The sequence below is a fragment of the Diabrotica virgifera genome, chromosome 10 (assembly GCF_917563875.1).
Source record: "Diabrotica virgifera virgifera chromosome 10, PGI_DIABVI_V3a".
In the NCBI taxonomy this organism is placed as follows: domain Eukaryota; kingdom Metazoa; phylum Arthropoda; class Insecta; order Coleoptera; family Chrysomelidae; genus Diabrotica; species Diabrotica virgifera.
The window spans coordinates 36,466,829-36,485,214 of record NC_065452.1 but is presented as its reverse complement, the minus strand read 5'-3'; the positions used below and the strand labels follow the sequence as shown (position 1 = coordinate 36,485,214).

The window sequence follows — 18,386 nt, the reverse complement described above, 5'->3', positions numbered from 1 at the left end:
ATATTCCTCTCAGGATCCTTCGTTCAAATATAAGCAGAAGGTTTTCATCTGTCTTTGAGATGGTCCATGTCTCCGATCCAAATGCCAGCACTGGTTGTATAAGGGTTTTGTATATGGTTATTTTTGTTTTTTGGCTTAAGTTTCTCAGTTTCTACTTCTCATATGTCTACTCGTACTTAGTCCAAAATAGGATTTGTTTGCTAGGACTATCCTTCGCTTGATTTCTTTCGTCATGACGTTCTTCTTGGTGTTCGGGGAGCCTAAGCATGTGAATTTGTCCACCACTTCAAAAGTAGAGTTATCAACCGTGAATTGGTGACCCATGTTTCTGGCTCTATTGTTGGGTGTTGATACCATCATCTTAGTTTTCTCCTCATTTACTTGCAGGCCCATATTTTTGAGGCATTTGAGAAGGAGGTATACATTTCTTCTAGATTGCGTGTTGTGCGGGCAATTAGCACCATAATATGATAATCATAATAAATGGCAAATATCTTGCAACGTTTATTTATTTAACAGCTTTATAGAAACTAGAAAAACGCTGAAAAATGCATACGAAAGCTGCATTCGTCAGTTTCAGGTTTTTTCAGTATAAACGAAAACTAATTTATCAACTTCCACATAATTTCTAGACACACCATAATAATAGAGAATATAATTACCTTTTGAAGAATCTTTCCCAACTTGATGTCAAAATTGAACTTAAACTTTGGAATAGTAACCTCAACAACTTGTTGTGTCATTTGGAACTTTATAGTTCCTATTTTGTTTATGTCCACATTTTTGATAAGGCTGCTTAATCCTCCCAAAGTGTTCGGTAGGACTATATACATGGCATAGTCACTTCCCTGTAAAATTAAGGTAATTAATTATGTGACAAATTATATATTCTGGGGAAATAAGATTTTTCTCAGGACTGTGAATAATCCGGGTATCTGACAACTTCTTTAGTTGTGACAGACCTATAGAAAGAAAACCTACCTGTTTCCTGCCAAGAGTTGGAAGCCGTTTCTTAATTATTAACAATAGGGATGTTCACTAATTTTTAAATATAGTTAAATACAATAGATTATAAGGTATATAAAAACGTAGCAATCATAAAACTGTTTAAAAATGTATATTTTTTAAAATAAATGAGTTCATAATGTCGATTTTCTTGAAGGCTAGAAAAACGGCTCCTTGCAGCGAGGCTGCGGCCTGTGACGTCAGTAGTCGTATCGGCTTTGATCGAGCGCTAGCTTTGTATACTTATTTACGAAGTGTATTTGAATGTACGCAGTTTTTTACGTATTTAATTAGTAAAAGTGAAGCCAAATAAGTGGTGTTTTGTTCCTGGGTGTGTAAATACATCAAAAAACAATTCTGACACGATTTTTATTACCGGTCCAACCAATTTAAAACAGAAAAAGAAATGGTTTGTTGCAGCTAGAAGGGACATTACGGAAGTGTCAATAAAAACCAAGTTTTTTTGTTGTGAAGATCACTTTACTGTAAGTTATGGATCTTTTTCTAAACAAATAAGTTTTTAAATTACTCATTTTTACCCAATTCTATATGTTTTAGATTTAAACGCCGCAAACGAATTTAAAATTGCCATGATGATAGCCAACATCCACAACGGACAAGGCATATGAAGAAGAATAAAAATATTTTTGATACACCTAAGCAAGGTAAAGTAAAAACAGCCAATGTAGCCACGCATGCATACAACTTTCTCTATTTTTTTTTGTAGAGGATTAAGCATTTATTTTTGGGTCTAGGACGTTTCATCGCCGCCGTTTCGATGCCGCCAGTTCGATGCCGATGCCGGCCGATTCATCGCCAGTCAATTAATCGCTATCTGATATATTTCCGAATTTTCGACAGTTACAATTATTAGTTATTTTTAGTATTAATTAGGAATTCTAGGAAATGCAAGATATGACGGCGATGAAATGGACTGGCAATGAACCGGCGGCATCGAAACGGCCGGCGATGAACCGGCGGCATCGAAACTTCCTATTCCGTTTATTTTTTTAGCTTAAAGAAGACATGGAAAATTATATGGAATATACACTCAATAAAGTTGTGGTTGATTTATTTCTTTAGAAGATGCCAAGAAATCATACCATTGTTACATCTACACTACAGTCGGTAGGTTATACGAATCGGCTTTCCGAAAACCTTCTTCCATTTTTTTTGTTTATATTTGTACCACCCAAAATATGTCCTTGCAAACAGTCTATCCACTTTAAACTAAACAAATTCAAAATAAAAATGTATACCATTTTTATTCACTGCAGCATCCATGTGCTTGCAAATTGTAGAAGCCTTGGAGGTGTCACCAGGAAAGTGTACCAATAAGTTTTCAATTTAAAAATCTTTTAGTAATGTTTTTAATATTTTCAATATTATTAATTTTGCTATTAGGATTGAAAACTACTTCATCTTTTAAACAAATTCACTATAAAACTCCACTTTAACCCTGATAAAACAAGAAGAGAACAAAATAAAATGACCTGAAACGTCAAACAGGTAAACAATAACACTGGGAGAATGGCGCGCACTTGGGGTATACGACTAGTGACGTCAGGCCAATAGAGAAGCGTTCTGGAAATTTAAAATAATGCTAGATTTCTAATTTAGATTTTTTATAGAAAGGCTTTTTGAATTTTTTTGAAATTTTAAGCAATTATTCCTAGCGTGTTTCTTAATCGTTTTACATGTTTGAAATGACTTTTTAATTTTTTGTGAACATCCCTATTGTTACAACCTTGTAACATGTCAATAATATATTTCTACTTACACGATCTTAATATAATTTATCGCATCTTCTACTACTTTATACACGTGTTCGGACATCTGCCCTTTTAAATCGAATATGAGAAAAGTCATTAAATTACTAATCCGTTGGAGTTCTCCGTATCTCCGTTAACTGTCGCAAACCCTTTTACTTCGAAACCTTCACGATGTGAAAACAAATTCATAATCTCGATCCTGAGTGGTTTTTCTCTCTTACGCGTTTTCGGCCTTTATAAAAACAATTTATAGTATAAATTCACCATATATGGATTAACATAGCTGGGATTAGAAGCTCAAGCTGGGTTTGCTATTGCATGTTTATATTCCCCAAACTACTAAAAGCTCTTTTTGGTTCCAGGCCGCCCTAAAAGGTTTATTTATTATAAAATTTAAACTAGACACGCACAAAAGTTAATTATTGGTTTCCCCCTCGTTGTAAAGGTCTGAAGAAGCCGATTTCTTATGTTGCTCAGGTAGTCAAGTTGGTTACTAACAAGTCACAGAGTTAGTCGGTCGCGTTTAATACAACTCAGTGCATTTTAGTCTTAGTGTACATACTAATGTAGTCTAAATTTACAATTTTCTCGCTACTCTCGTTTCGTCCATAGTTTGGAAAATCTGCAGCTCGAAATAGATCAGTTGTTGACGTTAGACCAATCCACTTCCTAAGATTGGCCAGCCAGGATATACGTCTACGTCCAGGGCCTCTCCTGCCCTCAATATTGCCTTGTAGAATCAACTGTAGCAGTCGGTATTTTTCATTACGCATAATGTGGCCGAAGTAAGCCAATTTTCTGTTCTTTACGGTGTTAATTATTTCTTTGTCTTTTCTTGGCCTGTGGAGAATAGTTATATTAGTTGTGTGGTGTATATATGAGACCCTCAACATACGTCGGTAGCACCACAATTCAAACGCCTCTAACCATTTTATGGCATCTTCTGTCAGGCTTTAGCTTTCAACTTCCGTAGAGGAGGACACTAAAGACGTAACATCTAAGAATTCTTATGCGTATATTGATACTTAAAGACAAGTTGCACAGAATTTTCCTAAGACTGTTAAAAGAGCTTCTGACTTTTTCAATACGAGTTTTTATTTCGTAGCTATGATCCCAAGTATCCTTAATGTTGCAGCCCAGATAGCATATTTTCTGTACGCTCTCTAGGGGTGTATTGTTTACGGCAATTTGGGCGTTTACGTTGGTGTTTTTACTAATGATCATTATTTTTGTCTTCTTACAATTTAGTTTTAGGCCGTATTTGTTACATGCTTCTACAACATTCTTCATGATCCTTTGGAGCCCCTGCGCACTATTTGCCAGCAATACTGTATCGTCTGCATATCTAATATTATTTATAAGTTGTCCATCTAATGCAATACCATCTTCTGATTCGTCCAAGGCCTCTCTAAAGATGTTTTAAGAGTATATGTTAAATAATGCTGGTATACAAGCCTGTCTATCTCTTTTTTTCGACTGTGAAGATTTCGGACAGTTCATTTTCGAATCGAACTGTTGCTTTTTGTTGGAAATATAAGTTTGAGACGAGTCTTATATCCTTATCACCGAGTCCTGATGTTTTTCGGATATCGATTAGTTTTCCATGTGAGACTTTATCAAATGCCTTCTCGAAATCTATGAAACATGCATACACATCGCAGTTGACATCCCTGGTTCTCTGTATTAGAACTTGCAAGCTGAAAAGTGCTTCCCTCGTTCCGAGTCCTGCTCTGAATCCAAGCTGAACTTCACTCAACAAGTACAGCTGAGTGAAGTTCACTTCTTCTAATTTGGTGTATATGCGCGAGTGAATGATAGTAAGGAGTACTATAAGTACATGGCTCATCAAACTAATTAATCTATGTCCTTCACATTTTCTAGCGTTGGCTTATTTGGGAAGTGCAAGCAATATTGATAGTAGCCAGTCTTATGGTAAGTAACCAGTCTCGTATATGTTGTTGAATAACTTCGTAAGAGCTGTAATTTGATGTGCCTCTAATAGTTTTAAAATTTCACCATGCACCTCATCAGGTCCTGGTGATTTCCCATCTCTAATCCGCTTAATAGCTATAGTTACTTCTTCGTTTGGTATTTCTGGGCCGTAGGGATTGTCTATTTCATACGGACTTCGTGCAGTATCTTCGAATAATTCTTGCATATATTCTTTCCATCTTCTTAATTTATCTTTAATTGTAGTCAAAATCTGACCTTCGACATCTACGACTATGCCTGTATTGCGTTGTTTTCTGATGTTTTGTACTTCTTTAATCTTTTTGTGCATATGGAAATCGTCATGTTTGCGTTGTAGTGTTTCAATTTCCGTACATTTCTCCATCAACCATGCTTTTTTGCCCCTTTTATTTCCCTTAGTATACTCTTATTATGCAACTTTTTGTATTCATCGTCATTTCTACCTTTTAATTTCCTTCGCTCTTCCATCTATTAACACACTTTCATGCGATGTCTTCATTTCGTTCCATTGTTCTTCTATGCCACTAGAGCGTCTTCAACTATTTTCGCAAAATTTTTATTAATCTCTGTTTTTACTTTTTCCTGGATGTTATTTTCTTTCAGTAGTTTTATATCTATCTTGGGTTTCATTTTCTTATGAATTATTTTGAGTCGTATTTTGATATTTGCAAGTAATAGACTATGATCTGAGAAGACATCGGCGCCTGGATATGTTTTTGTTGAGGTGACAGAATTTCTAAACCTTTTGCTTATGTTGATAAAATCAATTGGGTTTCTTATGATTTTCCCTGGGGTATCACCTGGTGCTTTTTTGGATCAGCCTTCTTGGATGCAATTTAAAAAATGTGTTCATTACAACCATATCCGTCTCTTGGCAGAATTGTATCAGCCTTTCTCATCTTTCGTTTCTTGTGCCAAGACCATATGACCCCACAACATTCTCAACTGTACCTTGTCCTATTTTGGCGTTGAAATCGCCCATGATAATAGTTAGCTCATGTATTTTTGTCAGCTATAAAGAGTTTTCTAGAGTCTGGTAGAAATTTTCTATGTCTTCTTCAGTTGATGGGGATGTCGGTGCGTAGACCTGAATGATATTTATATTAGAGGGACTTGAATTAACCTTCAATAGCATAAGGGTAAGAACAGAACAAGTGGGTCGCGGTGGAGGTGGAGGTGTAGGTCGCGGTCGATGTCGATATCCATGTAAAACAAACACATTGTAGTGAATGGAAGAGAACAGAGCAGGTAAGTCGCGGTGGAGGTTTAGCGCGATGCCATCCAGGAGGTTTACATCGATGCTTTTGAAAATAAAATGAGTTTGTTTTACATGGATGTCTACTGCGCGGCCTACAAGGATGCTTCCCTGTGATTGGTCCGTTCGAAGCTAAGTTGTCATTACCTGCGCTATCTGAGTTGATACTTTTTATATAATCTCTTTTTTGTATTCAGTTTATTTTTGAATTTCTAAAGTACTTAAATTCAGTAAATTTTTGAAATATGAAGGAGGGTCTGAATATTTACAGCTGACATTTCATCACTATCATCAATCACTTGACTGACACAACATCGCAAAAGCACAGTCTTTTTGTCATTCAAATTTCATTAAACTACTTCACTTGATAGTGGTTCTAGCTCGACTGACAGCGCAGGTGACCTCCTTGCTATGTGCTGTTGACATCGACCGCGACTTAACTAGTAGCATCCACCGCTACTTACACCTCCACCTCGACCCACTTGTTCTGTTCTTACCCTAACTCTGTCTGATATGGGCGTTAATCCTATTACTGCTTTGGCTATTTCCCTTTTTACTATCATCGCTACGCCATTTCTGTGTCTTGTTGTGTCATCCCCCGAATAATAGATGTGGTGTTCACCCATAATTTTTATGCCAGAATTTGGCCATCGAACTTCACTGCTTCCTAAAATATCTATGTTTAGGCGAGTTATTTCTTGAATAATATTTGCTGCCTTGCCTGCTTGGTACATGCTTCGAATATTTCACGTACCGATCATTTTCACTTTTGGGACATTATTGGCTGACCGGGGGATTCTTAGCACCCTCTCCCCACTTAAGGGTTACCCGGGACTGAGGGCCGTTTGTTTTGGGTTTTCATCCATTGTGGTGTCCTAGGGATATCCTTACAGATCTTTAATGTGGTAGTCATCCCGTGGCTTTCCACATCTCAATGCCGTTGGCTAATTTAGCTCATCCGTCTTCGGAGTCAATTTCCCAGCTTCAGGGCAATGAAGTGCCCTACCAAGTGTCGCTTCTTCCACCCGTAGCTGTTGACCAACAAATGGGGGATTACTTATACCGGTAATCGTTCGGTTAGTAGAGGGTGCAGTAGAAGGAAATATAGTGACCCGTCTGCCTTCGGAAACCTAATCGCCATTCGGGGTCAGAAGAAACAAGAGTTAGCCAAGAGAGGCTGATAGAAAAGATTGAAAGACATTTCACTCAAGACAAGTTGAAAAAAAGTAAAATGTGAAGGCCCTTATGATCCGCCAGGTGCCTTTCATAAGCGTATTAGTATTAATACACTTTGTGTTCCCGCTCATGCTTCGGGGTGTTGACTACAGACTGTATACTGTATGGCTCGTCCAGCATGCCATAGCATGGAGGATGGGGTACACGACATTTTTACAATGTAGATACTCCAACTCCACGGCCTGACTACTTGCAAAAAAATAAAAAAGTAAAAAGTAAAAGTTATTGCATTTGTTTATCCCAGAGACTTTTTTGCAATAACATAAGACAGAATATAATGAAGATATGGGAATTCTGCGAGTGCCAAATGAAAGTAGAAGACTATACTATAAATATTTTTGAAAAAAAGATAAAACATTATTTATTATAGTCGAACATTATAATAGTCGTAAAATTATTGACATTTTTAGTTTATAAGCATTAAAAAAAATCTTTTTAAATATTCGAAAAGAAGATTATTTTTCCACAAATTTGAAAGAGATAGATATGTAGTTATTTTGCGACGATTAAATAAAAAGTAGATAAAAACAAAGATCCTTTGTTTAATTCCCACTAATTTGTTTACAATAATTAAAAAAACGTAATACGTTTCTTTTTACAGATAAAGACTCAAAGTTTCATCATACAGTAGACGATTAATTAGAATTGAATCAAAAACTACATTTCTTTGGGAAAAATAGATGTTTTTAAATGTTTAAATAAATTACATTGTTTGTTAATTCATAATATTATTAAAACACTGCATATTTGTAATGTACGCAAAAAACATACGAATTAAAAAAAGATCAAAATATATCTATCAATAATTAGAATCCGAGATAGAGAAGCTTACAGTATTAAGTTTACTCCTGTCTAACCCCATGTCTGAAATTATGAGGGTTTTTGAAGTTATACTTCTTTAGGCGCGATTGGGAGTGAATTTTTATTATCCTGCGCGCATGTGCACACAGACAGTATGGCGTTAGTTGCTAAATCTTTTAAGTTATGTATATATCAGTGCAAAAAAGGTGTGAAAAGAATATATTAATGTTTTTAGTAAATATATTTATTATAATTTTTGTGTCTTTGTTTTGTCTTCCTCGGGAGTAAGATGAGTATTAAAAACATTTTTATATTTGAGACTTCGAGACTTATAACAAAAATTGAAGAAAGACTTCTGTGTAACAGGTATATTTATTAAAACCCCAATAAAGGGCTAAATTTAAAGACAGAACGTTTTCGCTCTAAAGAGAGCATCATCAGTGTTCTAAGCAAGCTCTATATGCTAAGCCACCAAAAATACATAGGTTAAAACCCTTAAAACGCCGACCAAAAGTCTTACATTGGCGTGTATTATGTTAAACCCTGGCGATGGGTGAAAATGAAAAAGATATACCTCACAGCATTATACGACTCTACCACGTGTATGTGGGTAGTTGAGTTGATTTCTCTGTCTTCACAAAGAGAAAGGTGAAAGCCAACTTGGTCGGCGTTTTAAGGGTTTTAACCTATGTATTTTTGGTGGCTTAGCATGTAGAGCTTGCTTAGAACACTGATGATGCTCTCTTTAGAGCGAAAACGTTCTGTCTTTTAATGTAGCCCTTTATTGGGGTTTTAATAAATATACCTTTTACACAGAAGTCTTTCTTCAATTTTTGTAATTAATGGTATACAGCCATTTACGGGAAATTTTTCCTTATGGATTATAACAAACTTCGTCTGTTTGTTACCGTTAATTGTCATTATGTCCGAGAAACTATATATAGAGAGGTCGTGGCGTTATTGGTAGAGCATTCGGCTACAGATAGAGAGGTCTTGGGTTCAAATCCGGACCATTCCTATTCTTTTTTTTTTATTTTTGGAAAGTGGTAAGCATTAAAATTAGTTTAATATTTAATAAAATAAAAATAAACTGTTTAAAGTATATTTATTTCGTTGACATCATATACATAATAGAATTATAACTTCTTACGTGCGTACAAAGTACACACACACATTCTTTTTTAAATACTCGAATACCCAACTGTGCGTGAAATATCAAAGTTCTAGGTTAACTTTAATAATAGTTAAAAACAAAATAACAATTTTGCCTTATTTTCCAGTTTGCGAAGCCAAAAATTGACTTTTAACTTTCAAAAATCCATTTTCAAGCTTTTTCAATGTTCTGAAAAAACTCTTTTTATAATTTTATGTCTAAATTAGACTAATACTTTTTTGCACTAACTTGTTAATAACTAAAAAAAAAGGCTCCGAACTCTTGGCCTTCCCATAGGTTTACAATAACTAAAAAGTTGTCAGATACCTAAATTATTGGAAATCCCGAACAGACTCTTTTTTATCTTATTTCCCTGTAATGAATCAATTTCACCACTCACCTTGTATTCCAACCTGACAATTTTCGCATCCAAAGATCTGTCCTCGTAATAAAGAAATTCGTCAGTGGTAGTCATGTATTGAACTAATTTTAAGTTTCTGCTAGATCTTATATTATCAGGAGATGTATAGAAGTTTCCAAGCGTTGATCTATTTTTATCAAATTTACGAGTCCATGTTCCTTTGAAGTAAATGGCATTGGTAATTATCATTAGTGCTTGCGACAGATCATCTAGAAATATAACAAACTAACTTTAAAACTTGTAAAATCAGCTAAAAAATTGTATTAACAAAATCGTCTGAGAAGCTCTAAAAGTGTTGCAAAAAAAACTTGTTCCATAATAAACGATTTTCGAAATAAAACTCACACAGAGAAAATCTAAATGAATACTTTGTTAATGTGAGTAAAAATATAACATAAACTATTTTGCCACAACAAGATCCCATTTCCTATCTCCCTAGTTCAAGAAAGGTATAGAAATCATTCTTTAGAAGACCAGTTGATAAATCTGAACTGATCCAAACAATCAATAGTATCAAAAGCAAATCTTTCTGTAGTACTGATGGACTATCCATAAAAATTTTCTCAAATCTCCCAGAAAATGTGTTGGGAGTCCTCATCTCACTAATTGATTATTCTTTTGAGAAAGGTAAATTTCCAGAGTGCTTAAAGACAGCCATCATTATTCCTCTTCATAAGGGTGGTGAAAAATCTAATGGCTGCAATTATTATAGACCTATTGCATTACTACCGTACTCTGCAAGATTATTGAGAGACTCATAAAAGCCCGACTTATGTCCTTTCTCGTTGAAAACAACATTTTATCACAAAATTAGTTCGGCTTTTTAAATAATAAATATACCACTGATGCCATGTTTTCTGTACTACATGAAGTTTATCAAGCACTGAACAAGAATCTGCACACTGACACTGTTTTTTCTGACTATGCCAAAGCTTTCGATTGTGTAATTCACGATATTTTGATAAAAAAAACTAAATTTCTGCAGAATTCTAAGTATTTCTTTGAACTGGTTTCAATCTTACTTGGATAATAGGAAACAACTAGTTAGAGTAAATGATACAGACTATAGTCTCAAAAACATTGTATGTGAGGTACCACAAGGTTCAGTATTGGGCCCTCCAATTTTCCATATCTTTATTAATGACATCACTAGTTTAAAAATCGATGGAAAAATTTTTATTTTTGCTGATGATACCAGCATCACTTGAAGCAACTCAAATATTGCAACTCTTCATGCTACTATAACTTCTGATCTACTCACAATAAAAACCTGGTCCGATTCTAATTTACTTTCTTTTGACGTAGATAAAACAAAAACATTATCCTAGAAAGCAGCTCTTCAACCCTTACCTCTTAATAACAGCCAGATCAGTATCGTAGATTCTGTAAAATTTTCTTGGTGTTTTTTAGATAGCAACCCTAAATGGTCCCTTCATATCGATGTGTTAAGTAAGAAACTATCATCAGTTTGCTATGCCATAAGACCTGTTTCGAAGAAAATCAATTTAGCGTCTTCCAAATTAACATATTTTTCTTTGTTCAAGTCGCATCTTCGATATAGTCTTCCTTTTTGGGGTTCTGGTACAGCTGTCCAATCCGATGTTATTTTTAAATTGCAAAAAAGAGCAATAAGATATTTGTTTGGCCTCAGAAAAACAACACATTGCAGAAGCTGCTTTAAAGATCACAAGATTTTAACACTTAAAATCTATTTCTCTTATAAAACCGATTTTGTGAGGGGGAAGAAATATCTTCATAAAAGTGGGATTTTTATGGTAAGTTGGGGGAAAAATCTCGCTTGAAAGTTGGTAACACTGAGGGGCAAATAAATACAAATACTTACCAGCATTGACTATTTTCTTCACTTTACCATGAGTAAGCTGTTCCACCCACGAATTAATATCTTTACTAGCCTTTTCCTGTTTGTCAAAGTTAGTCTTTATGATGTCTGTTTTGAAGCTTTTTCTTGCAAGGTCTTCGAATTTAGATAAAACGTATAGACCTTCATCTACAAACATCGATGTCCCAATGTTGAGCATATATTCAGTTCTGTCTGCATTCTGTAATAAGTTTTTATACATGTATAATTAATAGATACGCAAAGAAAAATCCATTCACTCACGGTAAAATATTGCAAAACCTCCAAATTGTAAAGAACCGCTTGGATTGACACGCAATTTGGAAACACATAGCAAACATGTCAAAGAAAAAAGTGATAGTGTGCGGGGTGTGGTTTTGCCCCGGGATGAGTTCGACCCTTTCTTGGAGGTGAAAAAACATACGTTCGAAATAAGTCCGGAAATGGATAAACTGAGTAATTGTAATTTACTTCCGTTGTATAAAGTTTTTTTCTACGACCGTTTAATAATATGCTCATTATTCGTTATTTTTAAATAGATAATAATACCCATTACATTACCCGTGAGTAACAGTTCATTACTCTCGGGCTCAAGTTACTCACGGGTTGTAGTTAGATTCAAGTCGAGTCAAGTGTTGCATGGCACTTTTAATATATATATTATTAGCAAATAAAATTACTTAAACTTGTTTATTTAAGAAAATATTCATTGTAATTTATATCAACAATAATTGTTGATATAACTCCGGATGTTGTAACTCCGAAAAATGTTTAAAGGATAATTAACTGTAACAATGGGTAAGTATATTTTTAGTTTTAAATTTCAACATTTGACATTTTAAGATTGACGTTATTAAAAGGTAAACATAAACAAAGGGTACTAATTCCGTAAAGGAGTTTACGGATATGAAATTTATATCAATGAATTCTGTTTCACTTACGGTTGATTGTACAATAGATTTTTAATGGGAGCAAACATTCTTTTCCATGTAATTGCCTTAAAATATGTCTTATTTTTAAAAGCCACCGCCATTATATACCATGACACTAATGACCAGTGGCGGTTCTAGACCAAAAAAACTGGGGGGGGGGCAAGGGAACACAACCGGTGAATAAACAAGATAACGTGCCTTTTTAACGAAGATAATAGTACAAAAGTCCTGTAAAAACGGGGAGGGCAGCTGCTCCCCTGCCCGGGCTAGAACCGCCACTGCCAATGACAACTGTTTCATAAGCTCAAGAAGGGTAATTCTAACAGTGTTGCCATATTTATTTAAAATACGTTTTCTTATGAAAAATAAAATCTTTTGATTTTAAATAATGTTAGTAGTTGATAATGATATTTTTCTACTAATCCAAATGAAGAAAGGTCGTAGAAAAAGTACAGTGTTCTACTCGCATGTAATGGCTATTACTCACTCTAATGAATTACGACACTCGCCTACGGCTCGTGTCGCAAACTTCATCATCGTGAGTAATAGCCATCATTACATACTCGTTGAATAATATACTATTCACTAAGTCAATACTTTTCGAGTTATTTGCCAGTCTTCTCCTTCTTCAAGTGCCATCTCCGAGACGGAGGTCGGCAATCATCATAGCTACTCGGACTTTAGAGATGACTGCTCTGAAAAGTTCATCTGATGTACAGCTGGTTCCAAAAGAAACTGATACGACTCTTAAAGCGTATTTTGTAGAAAATTGAGCAGTGTACTTTCTTCTTCTTCTTCTTTTTGTGTTTGGTCTCGCTGCAAGGCAATTACCAGCCCGATTTTGTAGGCGATCTTGATGTAGTCTGGCTCTAAGCCATATCAAAATAGCTGACTATGTTCTTGTAAAAAGCTTTTGATGAGGTGTGATATAATTAATATGAGTTTAATTATATTTAATTTATTATATTTTGAAGGATAAATACTTATTATTTACATACTGCCACTGTCACTGCCAAATCTTAAAATTTGTCAGATAACTTCAACCTCAAAAAATGGCTGTTTGTTTGTGTATTTTATTATTTGTCTGTCATAATAAATATAATATAATGTCAGACCAATCATACACTGCTCAAAATGATCAAATCTTACTAGGAGTCGTATCAGTTTTTTTAGGAACCAGCTGTACATCTGTGCCATTCTCTCAAGTTGCGCAGCCAAGATATTCTGCGTCTCTCTATGCTTCTTTTTCGTTGAGTCTTTCCCTGAATAATCAACTGGAACAGTTGTCTCTCTCTTCACGTGTAATATGTCTGAGATATTCTAATTTTCTTGTTTGATGGATCTTCGTTTGTGACGTGTTCTGTCCACGATACTTTCAGAATTCTTCTGTACAATCATAACTCGAATGATTAGTTTTTTCATTGATGCCGCATTCAAGGTCCAAGCAATTGCCAGTGAATATGCTCATTTTCAACAAAAAAAAAACACGTTTTTAGACGGTTTTTCGCAAATAATTCAAAAAGTATTTTATCAAAAAAGATGTTTTTAGCAAAAATGAAGCATATAAAAGTAAACTTCAACTTTTTTAAAGTGTTACCAAGCTTTATTTTTTAATTTTAAAAAGCTTCTAGTATCAAAAATAAACAAGTTATGTTCGAAATAAAGTTGACCCCCTTTTTTGGCAAAAAAATCATGAAAATCACCCCGTAATTTTCTCCCAAATGAAATTAATCGTTATCGTTATCAGTAAGTTTCATCGGTTCAAAGCGCTTATTTTTGAAGGGGCTGTAGTTGAAAGTTGAAAGTGTAGTTCAATTTTTGTCTTACAGAAAAACAAAAAATCCAAACTATTAAGAAAAGCAAAACCTCCATTTTTTACTATTTGAGATTTTCGGTATCACTAATAAATTTTAAGTTATTTTGAAACGAAGACATTTTTTTCAAAATAATAAAAAAATTTACTTTAGAAGCAATTTTTTTCAAAAACATGTGCTTTGAACCTATGAAACTTACATATTATAAACAATACAATAAAAGTAAATTGTAAAGTGGTAAAGATTAGTTTAATTTAGGAGAATAAGTAGGGGGTAATTTTCACGATTTTTTTTATCAAAAAAAAGGGACCAACCTTATTTTAAGTGTAATTTGCTTAGTTTTGATGCTAGAAACTTTTTTAAAAAACAACAATAAAGCTTGTTTTAAACACTTACACTTTGAAAAATTTCTAACGTGTTTTTCCTGAGAAGTGCTTAATTTTTTGGTCATTTCCCGTTGAAACATTCGATTTGGAATTTGACGAATAAAAACCTATTTTCATTAGCTACAACTCTGCTACAACTAGACCGAGTCTATAGACTTCATACATATACACTATTTTTTTCACTTTTTTATACTCTTTATTTTTGCTCTGAACACGTTTTCGATAAAATACTTACTTTTTCAGTTATTTGCGAAAAACCGTCTAAAAACGTGCTTTTTTTTGTTGGAAAATGAGGATATTCACTCGCAAATAACTCGAAAAGTATCGACTTAGTGAAAAAACTCTACAGAACAAAAGTTACTTAGAATTAGTCAGTTTATCCACTTCCGGGCTTATTTTGAATGTATACTTCTTCACCCCTGAAAAGGGGTGAAAACTCACCCCGGAGCAAAAGCACACATCGGCACAATATCACGTTTTTCTTTGACATGTGTCTGCCAAATTGTATGTCAATCCAAGCGGTTCTTTAATCCATTAACGCCCAAGTTTTTTTTTATTTAAAAATCTTTACTTTTAGAGTTAATTTGATGAAAATGTTAATAATTTAATTCAAAAAAAAACAAGTTCTTCGGTTTCCTGTCCTTTTTTTTTAAATATATGGTGTTACCATATGGTAACGCTGGGCGCTTAAGGAATTTTTAGGATCGTTGAAACCAAATTTTTAAAATTTTTTTAAATATTTATTTGAGAATATTTTCATCGTCTGGTGTGGTATCCTATAAAACAATTAACACACAAACCAACGTTGCATTTTTTACACATTGTTCATCCAGATGTTGTACATCTGTCTCCAGTGCATCGCCTTCTACTGCTTGATGTAACAAATGGTCGAAGCGATCAAAACGAAGATCTGGCAAGTTCTGTCTATGTAGACTAGGTCTTCCTGTATATAAGGGACGACTTCCATATCTTGCGAGAAGAACTTGGGCCAATTCTCTCCTAAACGATAGCAAGGATATATTTTTTTTATTTTTTTTATATAAATGCCATGAATTATGGACTGCAACATCCAACAACCATGTTACAATTTCCAGTACCATTTTTTACTGCAAATTGCTACTCGGTAGGTTGAAATACCTTGATCCATCCAGTCGGTACCCACCATATTTTGTTGTATTCAGCAATATAGTGAGGCCGACTTACTTGAATGTGGCCTTTTTCTTCATGAGAAAATCTTTTTACCATGCCCAATTCTGAACCACCACAACTCGTAGATGCTATTGTAACAACAGAGTTATCTTTCCATCGCACCAGTAACACTATCGCTTCTGCTAACAAAAATCCACGACTAAAAAAAATAAGATTATGACTCCGTAAGCGCCCACCGCAACCATATGGTAACGGCGTACTTTGACTATTCCTACCGAATTCGCTACATTTAATTGTTGATAAAATACAACAATTTATAATAAGTTGGGGTATAATAAACTTAGTTTTTTTTTAAATATGCAAATATATTTAGTAGAAGACTATTAAAAATTGCTTACGCAAAACGGACGTCCATCTTTTTCTATAAATTTAAACCACACTGGCATATGATTATCTCTCGACGGTTGAGAAAAGGCTAAAATACGAATCCGTTACGTTTTATGGGTGCCTGAAGTACTCCTAGAAACGATGGTTCTCAAAATATGTGGCTGACTAATTCCATGGGCATACCGCAGAATTTTTAAAAATCATGTGTTTTACGTTACCATATGGTAACGCTGGGCGCTAATGGGTTTTAAAATCAAGACCAAATACCGTGAGTAAATGGACTAATAATACCTTTACATATATAATGATTACAGTTAAAGTTTATTTGGTATTGAGTGTTCAAGTTGGTACAAAATGAAATTCCTTAACAATATTTTTATATCGATAATTATTTATTAAAAGGTTGAAGACATACATTATACAGGGTGTTTGGTAAAGAATGAGCCATAGCTTAACCTCAGCTTCCTGAGGATACAATATGTCGATTTAAACTAACTTACCTTAGTACAAAAGTTGATAATAACCGATACAGGGTGTCAAAGTTAAACTTTTATTTTATTTATTTTTGAATATTTCCTGATAGGCATGGGACAAGAACACGAAATTTGGTAAGTGGTGGTGGTACTGTAAACACTACTAAATTATGTTAAATAATCGTTTCTGGTTAATACCAGAGGCGTACGACAGGGGAAAGTAAATGGTTGACCCTTCCCAAATTCTACGCCATTGATGAAACTGCTATTTTAGCATAATTTTTAGATTCGCCAATACTTTCTATGTAAATAATATACTCTTCATTCGTAACAATAAAGTAATTAGTTTTCGAGATATTTGAAGTTGAAAATGAAAAGCACACTTATTTTGATTAATGTATTATGCTCCTTCGTTTTTAGCTTCAAATATCTCGAAAACTAATGACTTTATCGTTACAAATAAAGAGTATGTTATTTACATAGAAAGTATTGGAGAATAAAAAAATTACACTAAAATAGAAATTCCGTCAGAGGCGTAGAATTTGGGAAGGGTCAACCATTTACGTTCCCCCGTCGTACGCCTCTGGTAGTAGCCAGAAAGATTTGTTTAACATAATTTAGTAGGGTGTACAGTACCAGCACCACTTACCAAATTTCGTGTTGTTGTCCCATGCCTGCCAGGAAATATTCAAAAATAATTAAAATAAAAGTTTAACTTTGACACCCTGTATTTCGATTATTATCAACTTTTGTACTAAGGTAATTTAGCTTAAATCGACCTATTTTAATCTTAGAAATCTGAGGTTAAGCTATGGCCAATTATTTACCAAACACCCTGTACATAGGCGTGGCGACGGGCAAACTAATAAATAAGCGAATAGTCTAGGCGCCACAGGGGTCACCGTGTCCTTTTCAATTCTGATGGACAAACTGAACGGTTTCTTATGGATTTTTGGCTGCTGATTACGAATTCCGAGGGTAAATTTCGATCCAAGTGGTCAAAAAATTGTTATAAACAATTTAATTGTTTATAAATTGTTTATAAGGCTCTGGCTCATAAACTAAGAGATAAAAAATAATGTTTCAAATAAAATTTATTCGTTAATAAAAAACGAAGAAAATAACGTTTACTTAACTTAAATCCAACAATTATAACTCAAGATATTGTAAAATTAGTGCGCAATGAAAATTGCAAAATAAGTATTTTTCGAAGCTTTATCGATCGTAACTCGGCTTCTACGCATGGAAATGAGCCTTAGAAGGTCTTATGATAGTCCAGGATTACTAGGGCTATCTTCTCCCGGTAAGGGTGGTTAACCCTTATCCGAGGGGTGGAATGATTAATAGTCGTTTCACTGTTGAAGTTGTTTTATTATACTCGCATGAGTACAAGCTGGTAGCAACCTACGTAACGTCGTCTCGCGGAATGTAGATGACACTATCTTTTAATGTGAATAATCTTACATCTAATAAAATAGAATGACGAATGTGGAATGTGTAATGAGGATTCCCTTATTATGTTTTGGTTGTATAAATATATTTAAAAGTGCAAAGTCAGCGTCGACCCTGAAAAGTGTTTATAGTGGCTGTATGTATACTTACACCTCACGATCTAGGTCAACAATGTTTATGTAACGAAAGAAGGTTGGAATTGTTTATGATGACATTTAAATAACCGAAAGAAATTAGCGTAGATAATTAAAGGGTGTTTTTTAAAAGATATCTAATGAGTACAGATGAATTATTGTACACCTTTCCCTCCTAAGAATTTTC

General features: G+C 34.3%; 1 protein-coding gene across 1 annotated transcript in view; it reads right to left on the bottom strand.

Annotated features, from left to right (window-relative positions):
* LOC114335311 (uncharacterized) overlaps window positions 1–18,386 on the bottom strand; it is a 149,801-nt gene that overhangs the window by 97,854 nt on the left and 33,561 nt on the right. The window contains exons 4-6 of the mRNA XM_028285534.2: window positions 11,458–11,674; window positions 9,594–9,823; window positions 663–848 (exon numbers count right to left, since the gene is read on the bottom strand). Coding sequence (XP_028141335.1) covers window positions 663–848; window positions 9,594–9,823; window positions 11,458–11,674 — 633 coding nt within the window. The remainder of the gene's footprint in view (window positions 1–662; window positions 849–9,593; window positions 9,824–11,457; window positions 11,675–18,386) is intronic.